Source organism: Carcharhinus amblyrhynchos, chromosome 21 (assembly GCF_965287045.1).
Source record: "Carcharhinus amblyrhynchos chromosome 21, sCarAmb.v2.hapA, whole genome shotgun sequence".
NCBI lineage: Eukaryota > Metazoa > Chordata > Chondrichthyes > Carcharhiniformes > Carcharhinidae > Carcharhinus > Carcharhinus amblyrhynchos.
Genome location: NC_137344.1, coordinates 24,447,332 through 24,463,635, shown reverse-complemented (window position 1 = coordinate 24,463,635; position 16,304 = coordinate 24,447,332). Strand labels below are relative to the sequence as shown.

At 41.2% G+C, this 16,304-nt stretch overlaps 1 protein-coding gene across 1 annotated transcript in view; it reads left to right on the top strand.

Annotated features, from left to right (window-relative positions):
- The window catches only part of fasn (fatty acid synthase), a 96,643-nt gene that overhangs the window by 66,122 nt on the left and 14,217 nt on the right, over window positions 1-16,304 (top strand). The window contains exons 29-36 of the mRNA XM_080208850.1: window positions 1,814-1,992; window positions 3,108-3,227; window positions 6,366-6,488; window positions 7,187-7,410; window positions 11,040-11,241; window positions 11,921-12,072; window positions 13,410-13,501; window positions 14,799-14,950. Of these exons, the coding sequence (XP_080064976.1) occupies window positions 1,814-1,992; window positions 3,108-3,227; window positions 6,366-6,488; window positions 7,187-7,410; window positions 11,040-11,241; window positions 11,921-12,072; window positions 13,410-13,501; window positions 14,799-14,950 (1,244 nt within the window). The remainder of the gene's footprint in view (window positions 1-1,813; window positions 1,993-3,107; window positions 3,228-6,365; window positions 6,489-7,186; window positions 7,411-11,039; window positions 11,242-11,920; window positions 12,073-13,409; window positions 13,502-14,798; window positions 14,951-16,304) is intronic.

Sequence of the window (16,304 nt, the reverse complement as noted above, 5' to 3'; positions counted from 1 at the left end):
GGAATTACTTTTGAAATGTAGTCAGATTATGGCCCAAATCAGGATCAGAACCCCAATTTCTGCCTGTGATCAGACTTCTCTTCCTCTGGCTCTTCTGAGCAATATTCCAATAGAGGATCTAGATCTCAGGCAGTGCAGGAAACCTCAAAGGTCAGCAAAGAAAATCTGCACGGAAACCACCATGCATTTTACAACATTAGTTGCTGTATTCTGTAAGTAAAGAGTTTAAACGCCCCAAAGCTGCTTTGAAAAGCTACAGAGACAGAGAGAGAAGGTAAGTGTGTACAGCGTAGCTAGGATGAGTGAGGTGTGTGGGTAAGGTACAGGTGTGTGAGGTGTGGTGACAGCTGGGTAAGGTAATGAGTGGGTGTTGGAGTAGTCAGGTCAGGAAGGGTACACAGCAGAGGCCAGTCAGGTCTGGTCAGAATAAAATTGGTTGGTGGGAGCTAGTCAGAGAACTCCTAAGGTATAGAAGCTGGCCATTCAGCCCATGGAGTCTGCATCAACTCTCTGACTGAGCATTTTACCCTGGCCCTATCCTGTAACGCCATGTATTTACCCTGCTAATCCCCCTGATAGTAAGGGCCAATTTAGTATGGCCAGTGCATCTTTGGAGCGTGGAAAGATAGGGCCTGGGTGGGATTGTTGTCGGTGCAGGCTCGATGGACCAGATGGCCTCCTCTGCACTGTAGGGATTGTATGGTTGTATCTGGATCACTATCGCTGTTATTCTGCGACTAGCTCGTTAAAAGCTGAAAGATGGGATAGCGTTTTGTTTCCAGTATAGTACTCCCTCTAGTGGTTTGAACTGATTAAAAACATTCCTGTTGATCAGTTAAACTGCTTTGGATTGAGGTTGTGATTTGAACGCTGAATCTTTTGATTAAGATCCAGCCAGTATCACTGGAACTACCAGCAGCCTCAAAACATAACATTTGATAGGTCATTGTGGAACAGCATGACATTGAAAATAGTCCCACATTGGTATTCTCTACCACAGTGGAGTGTGTCATCAGCAATCAGCTAGCTGTCCCATGTCGTTTGCCATTTCTTTAAATTTTGATTTTCTTTGAAACTTGGAACAGGCCAGGAAATACTTTATACCCTGTTTTCAGGGTTTTTTCCCCCATTTCCTCCCCTAGCCTGAAGCTAGCGACAAATATGATTCTGAGTGGCAATCTCTGTCCACTTATGACCAAGTGATGGTCCTTTGGGTTTGAGGATAGGCAAGTGTTTGACAGCTGTTTAATTGTTACACAAATGAAACCTATTCTGTCCCTATTCAAAGTCTAGCCCCTTAACTTGTACATACACATACAGGTGTTTTTCAAGCAAGGACTTGGGCAATAAATTTTAGAAAGCTTTATGTTCATTGAGACATTACCCTGTTCTTACTCAAGGCTAACTCTTTGCGAAATTTTGCAGCACGAGTTATTAAGTAGACAGAGTCAGGAATGCTTTTGATTTTTAACCCTACATATCCCATAGATATCAAGGTTAATTACAAAATTCCTTGCTCTCCCTTCCAAGACCAGTTAACTTGGCACAGAGCAGGTGTATATATGGTTTAGTATTGCACCAATGAATTTATCCAGTCATCCAATAAGGAAACTCCATACTTTCACACACACTGTGATTTTTGTATGTAGCTGCTGATGTATGATTGCACAACTCCAAGCCCAACAGAGGTGTTCAAATATTTACTGGAACAACTTAAGTCCAAAGCTTGATGTTTGGTTTGTTTCTTTGCAGTTTTCTGATTGGTGTATGAAAAATTACATTGCTGCTTATTCATTCTTTGCTCTTCATTAAGGACATTGGAGGAGGCTGCTTCAGTGCCTGTAGTTTACGCAACTGCATATTATGCACTGGTGGTGAGAGGTCGCATTAAGAAGGGTGAAAGTGTACTTATCCATTCAGGGTCCGGTGGCGTTGGGCAGGCTGCCATTTCCATTGCCCTCAGTTTGGGATGTCGTATCTTTGCTACTGTCGGTAGGTGAAATGGGATTCTTTTTGGTTATAAAATGGTTTGATTATATTGGGCATTAATAGTTTTTCCAAAAATATGCTTTCTTCATAAAAATGCATTACCAAAAATCTCAATTTGAAAATTGCAGAGAGTGCAATAAAATCTGACTTGTCTCCATACAGCATGCCCCATTCTAAGGGGTCTCTGTACAATATTAACGCCCTTATTTACAATATACATTCCATGTCAGGAATTTTGCCTGAATATAAGTGTTTCACATTGAAAAATTACAGAAGTATAATAACATTTAACTTTTCTCCATGTAACGTGTTGCTCTCTGAGGTTCCTATTATTAGACAAAAATATTACGAGTAAATAGTTTTCTTTATTGGTGTCACAAGTAGGCTTACATTAACACTGCAATGATGTTACTGTGAAAATCCCCTACTTGCCACACTCCTGTGCCTGTTTGGGTACACTGAGGGAGAATTTAGCACAGCCAATGCACCTAATCAGCATGTCTTTTGGACTGTGGGAGGAAACCGGAACACCCGAAGGAAACCCACGCAGACACTGGGAGAATGTGCAAACTCTCTCAGACTGTGACCCCAGCTGGGTCCCTGGCACTGTGAAGCAGCAAAAATGATTCTTTGACTTGATCCATCTGCGTACTGCCCTGATATACTGCCCAGTAGTCCAAAACACATTTTTAAGATCAATCTTTCTAAATAGGTTTTGGTACTTGTTGATGTCAGTGACTTAACAACTTGATAGTAGGAACCAAACAAAATAAAAAATAAATTGATGTTTATTCTCAATTATTTCTTTAATCTGGCTTTTAACGTGCTTCAGGGCAATAGAAGTTATTTTTGTCTGAATACTGTATGCAGTGGATGTTGAGATTTCTAGTGTTCCAGATTGCCTGCTGAAGAACACCAGTAATTACTTTGTGATCAATTAAAATTGCAAGTTTACACAACCTACTTCAAATATTCAGAGCATGTATCTGTTACTGATGACACATGAAGCATCAGTAAATAAATATTTGCAGGGCTCCTTCTTAATGTATGTAGGATAACTGGTTTAAAATTGTATTGTTCGGGCAATGACTGACCACTTGTCTAATTATTCCGCATAGGTTCCATGGAGAAGCGTGTATACCTTCAGCAACGTTTCCCACAGTTGAATGACGACTCTTTTGCAAATTCTAGAGACACTTCCTTTGAGCAGCACGTGCTGCGAGTGACTGGCGGCAAAGGTGAGCTCTTGGACACCTCTTTAACTAGAATAACTGCATGATAAATAGTCCATTACCATTGTGGTACAAGAGCCTATTGACTTCACAATCCAGAGAACGTTGATTAAAGACATTGACTTGTCTAGCTTGCTTTGGGCAAATTTAAATGATGCTTGAATAGCCTAGAGTAGTAGGTTCACGTACATTAGAACATTTTCAATCAAGTTCATTAAAATCTGTTGTCATCTGTCTCGTCCCTGCTGCGTTGTACAGTCATTTGTACATCGATCCCGAAGGAGCGAAAAGGAGAATCTACCCTGAGTGCCTGTAGTCTTGCTTGGTGAACCAAAATTTGGTTTTAGCCCACTGCTCTTTTGGAGTTGAATGACCCAATGGAAGAAGTTTTAACTCCTTTGCATTTTCAGGAATAAATGATGTTACCATCCTGGCTTGGAAGGAAGCTTCAGGCTGACCATGTGTTAGGAAAACTAGTTGCTCTATTTTACTTGTGAATCTTCCAAAGCACTAGTATATCAATATTTAATCTATCCTTTTAAAAACTGTGGGAATCTCTGGCAGAGATAAGACTCTGCTAGTGCCTCAATCTGAAATGTTTTCCCTGTGAAATTGACTTTTTGAAGTATCTATTAAGATGATAGAAGTATTTGCTTAGAGGCTGGTAGACACGTGAAGTAATTGTCATCCAAAGGATAGTCTGTGTTTATTTAATAAGGTCAGAGCGCTGTCTCTCTTCAGGTATCATGTCCTAAAAGGGTATTGGCAACCATGGGGTTAGTACATGGTCATGTTTGACCAAGTAGTGGTTTGTCCTTGCCTTCTGCAAGTGGTTGACCAGGAATCTCTCTCTCAATTGCTGCCTGTCACAGGCAGATGTTGGAAGGATTTATAAGTTCGTACTCCACCTGGTTGGTCGAGTTATGAATGCACTTGCCTCATCTTGGACTGGGACTTCAACCCAGTGCTTTTGGCTCAGAGTCAGGGATGCTACCACTGTGCCACAAGACCTCTCCAAGTTCAAAGTCAGACGTGGGAAAACATTATCCAATGGATGGCCCCTGTTTGAGAGTTTTGGTGTCTCCAGTGGCTTTCTTAGGGATTTAAATTATTCATGTAATTCCCCACATCAAAGAAAGGTTAGAAAGCCACTGGTAATCAAGCTAAGTTCCAAGTAGCTTTGAGATCAAAACACATGTTTGGAAATTGAAATTAATTAGTTCAGATCTCTATCTGGGAATTGTAGGTGTGGCACATTGCCACAGGTTACAGGAAGGTAAGCTCAAAACAAAAGACTAACTGTGTGATTCTTCACAGACAACAGGGAGTTTACATCTGCATCTGAACAGCTTAGGGTGCTGCCAGCAGCTGTAGACCAGAATCAAAGTGCTAGCAGAAGCAAGGGTTTTTTTGTTTGCTGACTTTGGAATTACTGAACAAGAAAGCTTAAACTTGGATGCCCACAATAGGGAGGTACATACCACGATTTTGAGGGTTACTTATCTGAATACTAGTAGAGGAACCTTGGGATAGTGGAAAAATGGAGGCAAATCCTAAGTGAATTCCTGGGAGTTGTGGCACACCTTGGTTTGGGCCCAGGCAAAGTGAAGGATCCCTTCCGATTTTGTAAAATATAGGGGCAATTTGGGGTGGAAATATAAGTAGAATAGGGAGTGTCCCATGAGATTTTAAAGGTTAAAGAATAAATATTTACAAAATAGAGTGCTAAGTTAGTAATAACTTGTTTAACTCTTTTATATAGTGAAGATTTCTATTTAGACCATGATATCCTGTGGTGTTAGTTCTTTCAGTTAATAACTGAGAACTTGAATTCCTTCTTGGTCTCCTTGAGGTCATAAAAGAACTATTGGAAAAATGTAGACGGCCTTCAAAATACTATTTAAAGGTGGCTTGATCAGTTTAAAAACTGTTGCAAAGATAGATCATAATGTACTAGATCATGAAGCTCAGAGGTCCTTTAAGGAGATGACGAGGGATCAGTGAGCTGGTGCACTCTCAAAGGAATGCAATAATTTAGAAAGGATTCTTTATCTGAAAGTATATCCCTTTTGAGGTTGTTGTTTCAAGACTTGTATCAAATGCTTTGATGGCCCACAAAGTAATCAGAATTTTGATCCTATGAAGATTATTCTGATTTTATATAAGATTGTGGGGCATTGTAAGGCTCACTTCAATCTGGACAAACTCCTGTGGAACTACTTTAGAAAAAGACAAATGAGCCTTGATCAGTCTTTCTCTAATGACATTGAAGTCCCTGTGCAAATTAAGGTTGTTGTGATGAGATATGGCCCAGTAGCTCGTGCTTCAGAAATCTCAGATCCCAAGCTCTGAAGGTTATTTGTGGAAAAAACATTTCTGGGAAGGAAGGATTCTGGCCTCTGTTAAGCTGTTTCTGAGGTGGAATCACCTCCATGGTGTGTGAGTCTCTTTGGAAAAGCTTCCCATGGGAGGATTTGGATTGAAGGGAATGACAAGGAAATTTCCTACATGGCATAGGGCATCACGGTGGCACAGTGATTAGCACTGCTGTCTCACAGCACCAGGATTCTGGGTTCAATTCCTGCCTTGGATCACTGGCTGTGTGGAATTTGCACATTCTCCCCGTGTCTGCATGGGTTTCCACCGGGCAGTCCGGTTTCCAAAGGTGTGTGGGTTAGGTAGATTGGCCATGCTAAATTGCCCCTTGGTGTCAGGCAGAATGGTAGGGAAAATATGTGGGGTTACAGGAATAGGACCTGGGTGGGATTGTTGTCAGTGCAGGCTTGATGGGCTGAATGGCCTCCTTCCACACTGTAGGGATTCTGTGACTCTAATGAACTTGGATGTTTAGAATGTCAAATTGCCTGATGTGGTGCTGGTTCCTGTGGTGGTCTTTCCACCTTGTACAGTCATAGGTGCCCACTATAGCAGTTGAGAGGTTGAAGGATGATGGCTGCACATCCATTGGGCACAGCTTAATGCCAAATGTACTGTGGTGAGGTGACAGATTTGTACATTTTATACTGATTGCTGCCATCAGGTGCTCTGTAATGTCTTTTTACTACATTTAAGTATTGATTGTGAAATATAATTTTCCCTTCAGCATTGTTAGTTAGACTAACTGTGTGATGCCATTGCCCGCAGGAGTGGACCTGGTGCTGAATTCATTAGCAGAGGAGAAGCTGCAGGCCAGTCTGCGTTGCCTGGCTCGACATGGGCGTTTCCTTGAAATTGGCAAATATGACCTTTCTAATAACAATCCACTCGGTAAGCATGCTACAGTAAAAAGCAAATAGAGTAACCACAAAGAAAACAGTGGTCTCCAAACTGTTAACTAGATTTTTGTACACTGACATTTAAAACCATTTCAATCTGTGATAACTTGAGCCCAAATTTCCACTATTTAGTATATCTTTCTACTCATTTACGTGTAGACAATGGCTTAATGCTATTATTGGTGCATATTAATCTAGAAACGCAGCTAATGTTCTGGGGACCTGGGTTCGAGTCTCACACAGTAAGAAGTCTGACAACACCAGGTTAAAGTCCAACAGATTTATTTGGCAGCACAAGCGTTCAGAGTCTCAGGCTCCTCCTTCAGGTGAATCTTCGAATCTCGCCACAGCAGATGGTGGAATTTGAATTCAATAAAAGCTATCTGCAATTTATAGTCTGCTGATGACCATGAAGTCATCGTCAATTGTTGAAAAAAACCCACTAATATCTGGTTCACTAATATCGTTTAGGGAAGGAAATCTGCCATCCTTACCCGATCTGGCTTACATGTGACTCCAGACCCACAGCAATGTGGTTAACTCTCAGCTGCCCTTGGCTAACTATGGATGGGCAATAAATGCTGGCCAGATAGCAATGCCCATATGCTATGAATGAATAATAAAAAAGTAAGTATTGGGCCATGGGCTCAATGTTAGATGTCTTTTGTAATGAATATTCATTATTTTCAGGTATGGCCGTCTTCCTGAAGAATATTGCATTCCATGGAATCCTGCTGGATGCCCTGTTTGAAGAGGGAAACAGGGAGTGGGAGGAGGTATCCGAGCTCCTGAAGGAAGGAATCCGCAGTGCTGTGGTCAAACCACTGAAGACCACGGTTTTCGACCGAGATGACGTGGAATCTGCATTTCGCTTCATGGCACAGGGCAAACACATTGGGAAAGTGGTTCTGAAGGTGAGGGCACAAGACCATTTTGTCTCATTGCTTTTCCACTTCTGAAGGAAGGTCCACACGGGAAAGCCGCCTTCAAGTGGGAGGATTAGCAGGTTAGAAAGCTTATAGAATTTTGAAGGGCTGTTGGCAAGCATTGCGGTGAGTCAGGTAGGCTGAGGCAGTTCCCTGCTGATCACCCCACCCAACATCCCTGGCAAGAATTGACTAAACTAATTGTGTGTGGCTCGTAGCTAAAGAACTGGGTGTGCTAACCTGGAAATACAGGTTTGTGAAGCAAATGTCACAATTTTTTTAAATATTTGTGTTCTTTGCAACTTTCCAAGGCACTGTTCAAATCTACCATAGGCATGTATCTTGTGGAGAAAATGATGAAGAAAAATATTAGACTGGATTATTAGACTGGAAGGCAGGTGAGACACCCAAAATCCAGCAGGCAGCCTGCCCACCAACTGTCCACCTATCTGGACCTGTCTGAAATATTACAGGGAGCAATAGAGGTATCTAGGAACCTGTCCACCCTTGGGCCAATTGAGGCCTTTAATTGACCATTAATTGGATATTTAAGAGTCTCATCCCACCGCTGCTGGTATTTTCCCATTAGCTGGAAGGGCCCCCATGTCACGCATGAAGTCTGGCAGTTTTAGCTGCAAGGCTGGTGTTGGGCAGGGTGGGGGAATCTCCATTCCGAATTCTCAGTGGAGGCACCCCTATGGCTTCTTAAATTCAGTCCCCATCACTTACCCCCTGCTCACTAACAACCCAAAACCCTAGATTTGCCTGGATTCCACAACATGGGTCAATTGTCTGCAGTCCCAATCTTGGCCACCACTCTCAGCGCCTGTTCGGGTACAGTGACGGGGAATTTAAAACAGCCAATGCATTCAACCAGCATGTCTTTCGGACTGTGGAAGGAAACCAGAGCACCTGGAGGAAACCCATGCAGACACAGTGAAAATGTGCAGACTCCGCACAGACAGTGACCCATGCCAGCAATTGAACCGGGGACCCTGGCGCTGTGAGACAGTAGTGCTAACCACTGTGCCACCATGCTGCCCTGTGCTGAGTATTGTATTGCCACTGAGCTGAGCATTGAAGAAAAATGTAGAAAGTGGCTCTTTTAACCCCTATCCTGATCATAGAATAGTTTTATTTGCAAGATGCTCACATGCCATTTGTATGCCATAGTGGGTTCTCTATCAGAAATCCCTAGAATGATTGCCAGCAAAGTCAACTGAGCCAGGGAAATAGCTATCCGCTACTGAATGCTTTTGACTTCAGTGTTTCCCATTTTAACTTTCAAGGCTGGGAAGGGTATTATCTTTGCAGTAGCTGTGTTGTTCTGTGTATACCTGCTGTCTGCTCCAGAAAATAATAATAATGTCAAAAACGAAAAAGAATGGTTATAAGGAAAGTCCAGAGATACTGACAATGTTTCACCTAGAGGGGTAGCTGAATTAATGGATTCTGAAAATATAAGTAGCTTTGATAAGAATAATCAACTTTGTGTCAGTGTTGAGGAGTCATTAATTTAAAACAGTCACTAAACAACAGAGCAGAGGTGTTAAGGGATTCTATTGTTTTTTGCACAGAGGGAGTGAATGGAGAGAGAAGCCATTAATCTTTTAGTATAAATATTTAAAGTGAAAGGAGTTAAGGAAAAGCTGAACAGTCTGATATGAGCAAAATATTGGACTAAAACCAAAAATGCTGGGGGGAAAAAATGACGGCATCTGTGGAGAGCAAAACAGAAATTTCTGCCAGACCTACTTGAATATTTTCAGTATTTTCTTATCTACTGGGTGTAGCTGAGCGGCAGTGTTGGTTTTGGATTGTTCTGGGGAAAGCAACATTACAGACTCGATGAGCCAAGTGTGTTCCTCGATGCTGTCTCTCTGTCTTTATGTAATGTTTCGCTCTCATAGCTGGGGTTAGCTGAGAAACAACCTTCTGACAGCTGAAGGTGTTGGGGTCTCAAAGGATATTAATAAAAAACATTAGTACTTCCTGTGGGATAAGTGATTTGAATGCATTTTGATATTAAATAAATGGATTGTTTTAATATTTACAATTCTGCTGCTACCTGAACTTCCCTCTTTTAAAAAAAAATGAACAGAGGAGCTTGTGAATTAATTTGCAACCAATCCTTGTGATCTCTGGCCAATGTTTTGCAATTTCATAAATGCATTGTCAATCTGAAGAACAAAATGAAACACATCATCTCACAAATATGCATATAGATCATTGGGAAACATCCTCAGACTTCGGCAGACTGAAGTTGGGCAGGGAGACATCTGTTATTCTCTAGACAGTGCAACCTGTATAACCACTGCACCAGAGAGAAATGATGGGAAGTTACCCAATGGAAAGAGTGTTGAGAAATTCCTCCCTGTCCCTTTTCAGTTAGACAGACCTCCTGGAGACTGATGTGTCACAGTTGCCTCTCCCCACATCTGCCTGTTTTCTTTAGGAAGCTGGGATTATGCAGGATAGGAAATGAGTATCTCCTTCCATCAACAAACTGGGAATGTCACAGATTTCTTGCTTCGCTTTGCCCCAATGAGATCTTTAATTGTCTTGACATCAATCTCATAAAATATACAACTACTCAGGTCAGTCATTCCACACGTTTGCCACCTAGTGTGAAGTGGTTAAAAGATTAGTCAAAAAGGATGGGTTTTGGGGAAGATCTTAAATGAGGGAGGGAAGGTGAAAATCATCCTGACTGCAGATATTTTGTTTTTTTTTTGTTTTATTTTCCCCAACTCTCAGTCAGTTCTATAAATCTATATTTTTGCCGCCTTTCTCTTATTTTTATGCATTGATACCAGATTTACCTTTCAGTTTTACTTTGCCTCATGAAAAGAATTCTCCATATTTGATGATTGCCACTAAGATATCCATTCAGCTATGACCAACTTAATTTAACAGTCCTTTTTTAGCACATGAAGGTTGGTTGTCTTGCCCTTTACGACATTATTCTACCTTCCTTGTGTATAATTTTTATATCCACCATCTTCCTGTTTTAAGTTGCACCTTTTTATATGGGCTTGGATATCTGCAGATATCCAAGTCACCGTCCATTCTTTGATTATTAGTTATCATGTTCTCCTTAGTCACCTGTTTTCCTCAACAATATTTATAGAACTGTTCTTTTCCATTTTTTTTTGCTGATCACACTCATTTTTTTTTCCTCATTATCTCTTCTCTTAACCTGTGCTTTTATATTAAGGATTTTTTAAACCCCCTTACTCCCCCTGTCACCCACATTGTTATCCAGCCTCCTTTTAACTGTGCTTTTACATTAATCAAATATATTTTTCAGCAATGCTGTATCAAAGCAGCCTGTGAAAATTTTAGCTCTCAGTTAGAAGACCCAAGAGTTTCAAGTCCTGCTTGGGTCACTACTTGGAAACCAGTGGCCTCCAGTAGATGGGTTTCTTTTGCCATTAGGTGGGTTGGGAGGTGAGATTTGAAACAGAAAAGACAAAGACACTATTTTTACCGTCCATGGTGCCCTGTTAGGATTTCCTCTTAAGCTGGCTGATAGTGAAGCAGTTTTAACAGTGATGATGGTAAATGATGATTGTCACATCATGCTTAACGACATGTCATTGCGTGTCACCAAACAGGTTCGAGAAGAGGAAGGCAAATCCCCTTCTGCAAGTTCAGAACAGCTGGCCATTGCTGCAGTGCCCCGCACTGCCTGCCCAGCAGCAAAGTCTTATATCATCACAGGAGGTCTGGGAGGTTTTGGTTTGGAGCTGGCAAATTGGCTGATTGAGAGAGGTGCTCAGAAATTGGTCCTGACATCCCGGTCCGGAATACGCAATGGTAAGTGATCAAATGTTTACAAATTGTGGGATCCTGCTGTAAGCAGTACAGGGGTTTTGATTATTATCTACTTAATAAGTCACAGTGACATCAAGTGTACATTTTTGCCCTTTTTAGATGGTGAGATCCATTTTTTAAACATTTTCTAGTATTATCCATTGGCTAAAAACAACTTAGTTGTGAATCTTGTCAATCCAATTCAGCACAGCAAAATCCTACCTTTTGGGTTGCATTTCTAAAAGCATCTTTATCTCTTTTGACCTGTGTGAAATGATTATAGTATTATACAAACTATGATCTGGCTTCAGTTTTCTATTGGGTGAAATGAAATCTCCATTCCTTTTTGGAACTAAAGAATGAAAACAGTTGTCATGATGTGTGACGCCTGAACACTTTGTCGTGCATCACAATATGTTAACTATTTGTCCCATAATATAACTATATAAAGTCCCTTCGCCCAGTAGATGCAGCACTTGGCATTAATGGAAATTGGTACTCCATCAATGTACACAAGAACTTTAGAGTCCCTTTAACCTTATAGTTCAAAACCTTTCAGGACATTGTACAAATTTGATAGTACAGAAAATTATTAGCAGTTGTTGAATTGGGTTTATTTAATGGCTGCGCTGCCATGGGCAAATTGATTTGTGACTTAATGATAATTCCTGCTCTGTTACAGGGTACCAGGCTAAGCGGGTACGTGAGTGGAGGGAAATGGGCATAAAAGTTCTCATTTCCACCAGTGATGTTTGCTCTTTAGAAGGAACGCAGCGTCTCATTGCAGAGGCCTCTGGTCTTGGCCCTGTAGGTGGCATCTTCCACCTGGCCGTGGTGAGTTCAGAGTATAGCTTTGTGCTAAAACAGATCATTGTTGATTGAATCCAATCTGGTCAGTGAAATCAAAACCAAGACACAGTGCTTTTCTTTGAGAGAGTTCATTGACTTCATTCAGTTTCGTAGCTGTCCTCATACACCCTGTGTCCCAGCTTTCCCCTGCTTATACATGCTCAAAGTACTTGACTAAATAATGTTCCTCGTATCCTAACAATATAATTAATATAACGTTGACAATTGTTATGCCCAGAATTATTAAGACTTGCTTCAGGAATGAATTCTTGTGGACACCACAGCCCTGAGTTATTTAGCAATGGATGATGCTTGTGCTGTCTCTTTCATATTCTGCGTCATTAAAGTGAATAGTGAGCAGTGATCGTTCTCACCCTCTGCTACCAGGGATGGGAATATTAGCACCACTGTGGCCATCCAAAGCAAGTATGCGATCAAAAATGCGATCATGTGAAAGTGCTTCCCCTGTGGTTTCTAGTTTCACCTGGATTTATCTGTGATCAAAGGGTGAAAAAAGATCTGGAAATGAAATCCAGTTCCACCTTGTCTTGACATTCCACGAAATGTTTTCAAAAGCACTTTACAAACTTCTCCAATCATCAAAGGTTAGCTACTCGTCTCATTCCATGATATGAAATGGCTATTTGTTAACTATTCAGCAATACAGTGGTAGAGTGGAATGTATTTGGACTAGTAATCCAAAGAGTTGAGTTCAAATCCCATTGAGAATTTAAATTCAATTAATTAACTAAGTTTGCAATAAAATGTTTGTTGCAAAAACCCCATCTGGTTCACTGATTTATTACAAGAAAGGAAATCTATCGGCTTTGCTGTACGTCTGGAGTTGTAGACAGGCTATAGCAAGTAATGTGCTTGCCTCTTTACTGCCTCAGAAATGGCTTAGCAACCCACTCAGTTGTAGTCAAGAAGGCTGACCGCAGCCTTCTCAAGATAGTTGAGGATCAAAACTAAATGCTGGCGTTGCCAGCAATGCCCACATCCCACCAATTAATTTAAAAATCTCTTTTGACAGTAGTGCTAAACATCACTGTGGCAAATTTCCCTATGTATGGTAATCAAAATCTAGAAAATTTAAAATCTACCTACTGTACCAGTGAGGGATGTGACAACATGGATACAGGTTAGTCTCAGGCATCTGAAGTGAATCCAGCTCCTTCAAATTCCACTGCTGGTATTTGGATTTGGGCAAATTGATTCAGCTCCAGTAGTAGTGAGATTGTTCATGTTAGCATGCTGCCTGTCATCTCAAGCCTGGAGATTTTACTGGAATCTCATTTGGGTATTTTGTTTTCCTTCTGTAGGTTTTGAAAGATGGCATGTTGGAGAACTTGACTCCTGACCTTTTCAAAGATGTCAATCTGCCCAAGTACAATGGCACAATTCACCTGGACAGGTAGGTATACAATGAGGATATTCGGAAGAAGTGTTCAAATAATTATAGCAGTTTTTTTTTAAAACAATCAGTTGTATATTATTGAAAATAAGTTTGTTTGAGTTCTCTCTGAATCTGATTACCTCATTCACTTATGTTACCATCCCCTGATCCAGCTGACCAATGGCGATCATGTAAACCGGACTATTGCTGCTCCACCAATTTGGTTGGTGGAATTGATATGACCTAATGCTGATTGATCTTGTTTCTGGCGATCAGATGAATCATAAGCGTGTAATAGACACCGGATGGTAATTTTCACTCGGAGTGGCAGAGGCAGTGCTTCCCGGTCCCGACAACCCCCACTCTACCTTCCTGTCAGGAGACTGGGGCAGCTTCTCTCGCATTCCTTGGCCTTCATAGTCAAAAGAACTTGTTACAAGACATCTTATACAAGCTGCAAAGAGTAACTTCTTTAAATTAAGACTTTGAGACACATGGAATACACAATCTATAAGTCAAAAAGTAACAGTTGTATTCTGTAGTGTTGCAGATCAATATATTTGAAAGTTTAAGAAAAGCCAAGTCATGCCAGTACATGCAGTATTATCCATTCTAATCAATTTAATTTTTTATTGTCACGTGCACTAGTATATAGTAAAAAGTATTAATCATAGAAACCCTACAGTACAGAAAGTGGCCAGTCGAGCGCACTGACCACAATCCCACCCAGGCCCTACCCCCAAATCCCTACATATTTTACCCACTAATCTCTCTAACCTGTGCATCTCAGGACACCAAGGGGCAATTTTAGCATGGCCAATCAACCTAACCTGCACGTCTTTGGACTGTGGGAGGAAACCGGAGCACCCAGAGGAAACCCACGGAGACATGGGGAGAATGTGCAAACTCCACACAGACGGTGACCGAAGCCAGGAAGTCCCTGGAGCTGTGAAGCAGCAGTGCTAACCACTGTGCTACTGTTTCTTGCGTGCTATATAGACAAAGCATTCTGTATGTAGAGGACAAAAGTAAAGGGTGCAGACTGTAGTGTTACAGTCATAGCTAGGGTGTAGAGAAAGATCAACTTAATATATGGTAGATCTATTCAAAAGCCTGACGGCAGCAAGGAAGATGCTGTTCTTGAGTTGGTTGGTACATGCTGTCAGATTTTTGCATGGATCTTCTTGGAGATATTACTCTGTTTTAAACCTGGTTACCATCTGCACAATTTTTAGTGCCTATTTTAGCTTTACTAAATCTGATTGTAATGAAAGTTTAATGCAGTTAGTAAGACTGTTACAATTTTCTTCTTTAGGGTCAGTCGGGAGAAATGCACAGCACTAGATTATTTTGTTGTCTTCTCTTCTGTGAGCTGTGGCTTTGGTGTTGCTGGCCAGAGCAACTATGGTTTTGCCAATTCTGCCATGGAACGTATCTGTGAGCAAAGATGCCGTGACGGCCTGGCAGGTAAGTGTACACAACCGAAGCAAATTAGTCCAAACTTTTCCTTCTGAACTTTTCCTGATTCAGAAAGTAAATATGTTAGCCTAGAACTTGCAGCTAAAATAACATGGAGTTTAATGGAGCTCACCATTATTCATAGAATCACAGAATAGAATCATAGAATCCCTACAGTGCAGCAGGAGGCCATTCAGCCCATCAAGCCAGCACCGCCACCAACAAAGATCCCAACCAAGCGCTTTCCCTGTAACCCCACGTATTTACCCTGCTAATCCCCTAACAGTAAAGGGCACCTGTAACCCCACGTATTTACCCTGCTAATCCTCTGACGCTAAAGGGTCAATTTAGCATGGTCAATCCACCCAATCCTGCACATCTTTGGAATGTGGGAGGAAACCAGAGCACCCAGAGGAATCCCCCACAGACGCTGGGAGAATGTGCAAACTCCACACAGTCACCCGAAGCCAGAATTGAACCCGGGTCCTTGGCACTGTGAGGCAGCAGTGCTAACCACTGTGCCACCCATGTGCGTCATTCTCAAACTTGTGGTGAGGAATGAACTGTCCATTACTAAATTGCTGGGCGATTAGCTGTTGAACTTTTAAAAAAAGTAGCTCCCCTGCAGCATCCCTGAGAGTTGAATAAAGTTGCTGAATTTCCTCAATAATTGCTGATTAAAACTCAGTGAGAAGTTAGGACTGGTATTTAAGAATGGAAGTATATTATAAGATTTGTGTTCCTACGTTGCCAGCCAATATCTCCAGCCCAGAAAGGGAACAATTTAAACTACTGCCGGCTCCAAGTAGAGAGTGTCTCATTCTTCCAGGTAGTAAATTTGTTAATTGTTTTAAATTTGAAATTTCCTCGTTCCCTTAATCCAATCTAATTTTTCCTTGTGTTTCTATTTCGGTATCCTATATCCAATTTGACTCTAATTTACCCCTTTTTTTTCCTATTAAATTAGTTTTTTTTTGAAAATGATCAATATCAAACTTTGAAAACCACTAACAGAGGGCAGGCTATCAATAAATTTAAGCAGGTCTGACAGCATCTGTGGAGTGAGAATAGAGCCTGCATTCTGAATCTGGGTGATTGTTCGTCAGGTGATCACAGCTCTGATGAAGGGCCATCCAGATTTGAAACATTCCCTCTATTCCCTCCACAGATGCTGTCAGACCTGCTGAGATTTTCCAGCATTTTCTGATTCCAGCGTCCACAGTAATTTGCTTTTATCAACCAGTTTGGTTTGCATCCATGTGAATATTATTTTCATATGTCATGGGGAATGCCTTAAGATTGAATTTCCTCACTGCTTCTGTTGGAGTAGCAATGTGTAACTGAGGCAATAATGTTTTTGAAG